Genomic DNA, 6,204 nt, shown 5'->3' with positions numbered 1-6,204 from the left:
AAATCAAGATCACAGAGCTGCAGTACTCTCAAAATACTCACTTCTCAGAGTCTTCACAATGTTCATTATCAACTGTGTATCCCTCACAGTGAGAATAACATGGCTGTGATGAATCATTGTCTTAACATTATCTAATAAATAATCAGTATATATCTGTATAAATGTGAATAATTAGAAAACATACACTTAAAAAGTGTGGCCAGGGTGGACTCTGCTGCCACTTGAATGACATCAAGGACAGAATACTGAAATTGATGATTCCTCTCATCAATTTCACAGACAAGGCATGTGAAGATGATCTTGAGAAATATAAGATCTTCTGACTTCTGGTAAAAACAGATCTCATGAAGAGACTCTATTTTCATGATATCAGAGACTGAGTGTTATCAAAAAGCATTACTTTCATGCAATGCACATGCACTTACTGCAGCAATTCACTCTCTGCACATGTGACTGAGGGTTGCGGCTTTCCCACACTGCACAGCTCTCTCTGAGATGCTGCTATCAGTTTGCAACTCACACAGTCTCCCAGTCCAGCATGCACTGCGTGTATGCAGCCCTGTGTACTGGGGCTGTGTTGATCATTATAGTCTGGCGTGGTACTCACTTTTCGCGAGCCATGTTTTGTTTGAGAGGGGGGAAGAAGAAGATGTGACTGTTGTTTTATTAAGAGAAGAATGAATAATTAGTATTATTGAATATAATTTGATTCATCTGTATTTAAAATTTGATTAGTCTATACTCTTCAATTTGAGGGTTTCTATGAGTGTTTTAATAGTTTTCATACCAGCTTGGACTTAGTGATGAGTTGAAGAAGAAGAGAAAAGAGAGAAGAAAGAAATGAGAATAACTTATCTTTATAATATGAAAACAGAGAATCACTGCAATCATTCTCTCTAGCAACAAAGATCTGTTTTCTGCATGTATCCCTGATATAGATTATATGATAAATGCATACAAAGAATATCAATAGTGCATGCATTGAATGAAGATAATGTTGCTATGCAACACTGTAGCTGTTTCTGTACATCTCTGAAAGCTGTTAATAGTTTCTTTGTCTCTTTATGTTTGATAAGTCAATAATATATTCTGATGCACTTCTCATTTCATTATCATCATCATCATCATTATCATCATCATCATCACTATTATCATCATTATCATCATCATTCTCATCATCATTATCATCATCATCATTATCATCATCATCATCATTATCACTATTATATCATTGCCTGCCTTCACTTCCCTCTCAACACTCATCAAAACCAATCATGTTATCCCCCTTCAAATATTCTGCGGTCCTGTGGATTATCAAGGCGCGTGAGCACTGTCACAGATTGAAGAAAGAGAAGAAGAAGGTGTTCAAGCACAGAGAGACAGATTGCAAGGCACATTATAATGCCTTGAAGAGGCTCTGCAAGAGAGTAGAATGATAATGATTTTAAGTAACACTTCTGATAGATTTAGACTGAACTAAGTATAGAAATAATGCAGATAATGCCACTCATGAGAGATTAGAAAAGAAGACAGTGAAGAGCCTCATGCAGCAGTGATGAGACCAGGAGAAGTTCTGAGAATGATTTAAGACCAAGATGAAGAGAGAGAGGGAGAAGAAGAGTGTTACTGTAAATAAGCAGTGACAGAAGAAGATTGAGAAGATATTGAAATGAGAGACAAAGAAGTCAAAACTGATAAGTTTTTTATTGAGAGATAATGATTTTTAATAACACTTCTGTTCTCTAATTGATTAGCAGGAGCTGGCAGAGGAGGGAATTGAGGCCTTGTTCAGGTCTCAAATGCACTCCATGATTCAGGACATTGAGGAGACAGCCCTGCTCTCTGAGCATGCCAATCTGCTTGCTGCTGAGATGGAACCTGAGACAGCAGACCAGGAAATGCGGGATTTTGAGGCACAGGTTGACCTGGCTGAAGAAGAGCAGCAGGAACCCTTCTCTGAGAAGGCAGCAGAGGGAGATTTTGAGATGATTATCACCTCAGATGAGAAGGAGAAGAAGAAGAATGAGAATGAGAAGTGAATTGTGAAGAATGATGAGAAGAATGAGAAAGAGAAGAAAGATAATGAGTAGAAAAAGTTTTTTTCTTTTTATATTAGTTAGTTATAAGTTCATAACTATTAGTTAATAATTGAAATTAATTTTGAGTTTTCAAAAATTATTGTACAAGTTGTAATCAATTATCAATGTCAGGAATAATATATATATATATATTCAACTATCATGCCACTATAATGTATAAGTATCAACATTTTTTCAATATTGATATTCACAATATTAATATATTTTTAATAATATCATCTGATAACACAATTTAGTAACACTCTCTTTCATAATATTAATATATTTCAAGAAATATGACAGAGATTAATCAAGATTGTTTATTTACTTTTATACATTGATGATATTCAATCTGAGTTAGTACTAAAATTATAACTAAGCTAAGAAAGAAGATTATTTTCTCTTATATTAATTCTTCTTACATACATCAGTGATCAGTTATTGAAAATAAATTATCATCTTTCTCAAATTATTATCATGTCTTCTGAATTCACTTCTTTCACTTCTTTTACTTCTATTGAAGATTCACAAACTCTTCAAGAAATCACTGTGAATCACAAAGTCTATGTTGTTTACAATTCAACACAGAATACTCTCTTTCAATCATGATGAATGATCACTTCATTCTTCACATCTGATTTCAGGTCATGAAATTTATAAAAAACTCAACACAAATACTGAGATGAACTATGAAATAATTATCAACAGATTGTATTGTAGATTACTGAAGAGTCATCTCTCTGCTATAATCACTACAACTTCATTCAGAAACATTCATCATAAACTGATCATGACTCTGAAGGAATTTTCTGACACCTGAAGTCATCAGAATGCAGACAATAAAAGAAAAATAATCAGAAAATTACTACTGGGCTGATAAGTTGCTCTATCAGATAACAATTTTTGATAACACTAACTTTCTAATTTGAAGAAAATCATGTGAAAATGATCATGTATCAGTACTCTGATTTCACAACTCTCATCTGATAACTTCTGTGAATAATTACTTCATATGTGTATATCTCTGAATCTTTCTCTTTAATCAATTGAAAACCCTGAATTCTGAACACTTCTTCAAATACTTAATTCAAATCTTCATATTCTCCATTGATTCTGTCTTCGGTTCAACCTCAAGATACACTACAAAGTTAATATACAACATCTAGAATCAGAGTTGAAGAATCATCAAAGAGTGTCTCTCACAGTGAATGCATGAACTAGTATAAACAATCTTGCATTTATAAGAGTTACATGTTATTACATTGATGAGAACTGAACTTATCAAGAGACATTAATTGAATTTCAATCATTGATCAGTAGTCATACTGGGGATTATATAGCAGAGATATTAATGACTGTGATTAAAAATGACTATTGAGATATTAGTCTCAGTCTTCTTACAATTACAACTGACAATACTGTGAATAACTACACTATAATGAACAGCTTGGAGCAAAAATTGGCTTTGTATTTCTGAAATGATAAACAAGGTCATATCCTCTGCATTGCTCATGTGGTTCAACTTGTGATACAAACACTGATAAAGAATCTTAACATTGAGATGAAGAATAATGAGATGACTGATTCTTGAAATGAGAATGAGATGAAAGTGATTACTCAAGTAACTTTTACATTCACTTTATAAAAGATAATGTTTTTTAACAACACTTTTTGATATTGCTTTTTAATAATGCTTTTTGATAATGCTACTGTTAATTTTGAATAGATTGACTAATAATTTAAATATCACAGATTTGAAACATTGCTAATGTAATTTGTACCTCTTCTAAACAACAACAACAATTTCATGATATTTAATAAAATAAACAAAATCAGTCACATCACTGAATATGATACAGGATGTTAGAACACAGTGAAGTTCAATATATAAGATGACTGTTCAGGCTTTTCAATTGTGTCAGATGATTGATCATTGAGTGTAACACTCTGATCAGGAAAAGATTCAGACATTGAAACTTTCTGATATGAAGTGAACTCAGTTGAAATATGTGATTGATTTACTGTTTCAGTTTTATAAGATAATAAAGACAGTCTCAATCACTCATACACCAATGCTGCAGTCAGTCTGGTGAGTATATAACAGTTTATTTACTCATCTTGAGAAGCAGTTGAATCACTCAAAAAGAAATTCAGTCTGGGATGATGCTATAGCACAGGCTATTATTACTGCAAGGAATAAACTAGCATATTATTACAGCAAAACTGAACAATCTTTTACAGAGTACTATGCTGTAGCAGCTCTACTAGATCTCTTCTGTTGAGTTAATATCTACACTTCTCAAGATTAGACAGAGAAGAAATGAGACTCATATATCAAATTAGCCTGAGACTACTACAATGTCAACTATCAGAGATTTGAATGAGCAGATGTTTAAGATGTGAAGACAGTGAAATACAATTCTCTAGTATGTAATGATCTTTGGTAACACTTCATATCTCATAGAACTATAATACTAACTTTGAAACAGAACTTGCATACATTGATTGCAACCAAAAATCAGACAAAACTACATACTTGTAAAACTGAATTTGACTGCTATCTTCAAGATAATCTGATGAATTTACACATCAAATCAATTCTAGAGTTATGAAAAATTGTTGAGAGTACATATTCAACTGTTGCACTGATGATGTGTGATATTCTGACAATTTCATTGACAGAGGTGAGAATGGAGTGAAAGTTCAACTCAAGTTGAGATATTTATCACTATTGCTGAGAACAATTACAAGGAGAAACAATCAAGAAACTCATGATTATAAAACATGAAATTATCAGACAGTTTAATACCTCTGATCACAGTATATCAGAGAAGTGTAGTTTTCATGAGAAAGTGAAGAATAAACTTGCACAAGAATGTATTTAGTTGTTTCATGAGTGTTATCAATAATTGTTACCAAATTCTGATTATATAAGCAATCACTGGATGAACTGAATGAGACTGATTTTGATCTTCAGTCTCAGTCTCATTCTGATTTTGAAAGAATGATCATCTTTCACAGTTTATCCTGAGAAATTACTCCCATTTCACTGTTCTTGAATTAAATCTGGTCATTTTTCACGCCATTTCTCTCAGAAATGGTCCATTTTCAGATTTTTTTGAGGCTTGGTCCTGGTGGGACTCACGCCAAGAAATGTATGAGACCAGATCAAATGGGACCAAATGTGAAATTCATGGTCCCGCCGGCCAGTCTAGACCTGACACTCTTACTCACCAGAGTAACTATACACAATGCTATATACACAATTCGCCTTTAAATAAAGTACAGGTACAAAAAATGACTGGAAAATATGTAGCAGTGAAAAATCAGTTATGAGATACATCATTTTTTTTCCTCTATTTCTTCATCTTCATATTCTTCTTTCAATGTGTATATTTCAATGTTTTAAGTGGTTTAGTAAGCTCATTCACCGCGTTCTTGACAGATGAAATATATCAGATAGATATTTCATTCTTGCAGATGAGATTATGAAGAATATGAAAACAGATCGCTATATACTTTGAGCAGCATGAAATTGCTTCAGAAGAGAATAGCTCTATGACAGACTTATTATCAGCATGAATTGTATAAGTCAGATTATTGACTGTGGTAGAAATAAGGTGATCATCAGTATTCAGATTATTGAAATGAAATGAAATGAATTCAGTGTCTTTCAAAAGCTCTCAGAGACAGACAAGCTCATATACAGTCTTGAAGAATGTAATATATTCGGCCTCTGTTGATAATTTGAAGACTTCTGTTTACCAGCAGCTTCATCATGCAACAGGGCCACCTGCCATATAGATGATATAACCGGTGATTGAATGAGATCCTGAATTTCTACTGACTCAATCAGTATCTGTGTATGTCACAGATTCAATTTCACCACCTCTGTGATAGATTAGACTCTTATTGATTGAACTCTGTAGATATTGAAGTGTATATTTGAATGCAGCTGAGTTCTTTGATGTAGACTGAGAGCTGAATTGTTCAATAAATCCTGCAGTGAAGCTCATATTAGAACATGTATTAAATGTCAGATATTACAGAGATCTGATACTGAATTGATAGAACTGTAGAATAAATTCTGCTGTGTATACAATTAGTTTCTCATTATCATTTATGA

The 6,204-nt window shown here is 33.0% G+C and overlaps 1 protein-coding gene across 1 annotated transcript; it reads left to right on the top strand.

Annotated features, from left to right (window-relative positions):
• Positions 1–1,595: 1,595 nt before the first annotated feature.
• Positions 1,596–2,039, top strand: BDBG_00598 (uncharacterized protein; the record flags this gene model as incomplete). Its single annotated transcript, XM_031719957.1, has 2 exons — positions 1,596–1,628; positions 1,755–2,039. The coding sequence occupies 2 exons, from the start codon at positions 1,596–1,598 to the stop codon at positions 2,037–2,039; spliced, it is 318 nt and encodes a 105-aa protein (XP_031575906.1).
• Positions 2,040–6,204: the final 4,165 nt, after the last annotated feature.

The sequence above is a fragment of the Blastomyces gilchristii genome (genome assembly GCF_000003855.2).
Source record: "Blastomyces gilchristii SLH14081 genomic scaffold supercont1.1, whole genome shotgun sequence".
NCBI classification, from domain to species: domain Eukaryota; kingdom Fungi; phylum Ascomycota; class Eurotiomycetes; order Onygenales; family Ajellomycetaceae; genus Blastomyces; species Blastomyces gilchristii.
This window is presented reverse-complemented; position numbering and strand designations above follow the sequence as displayed.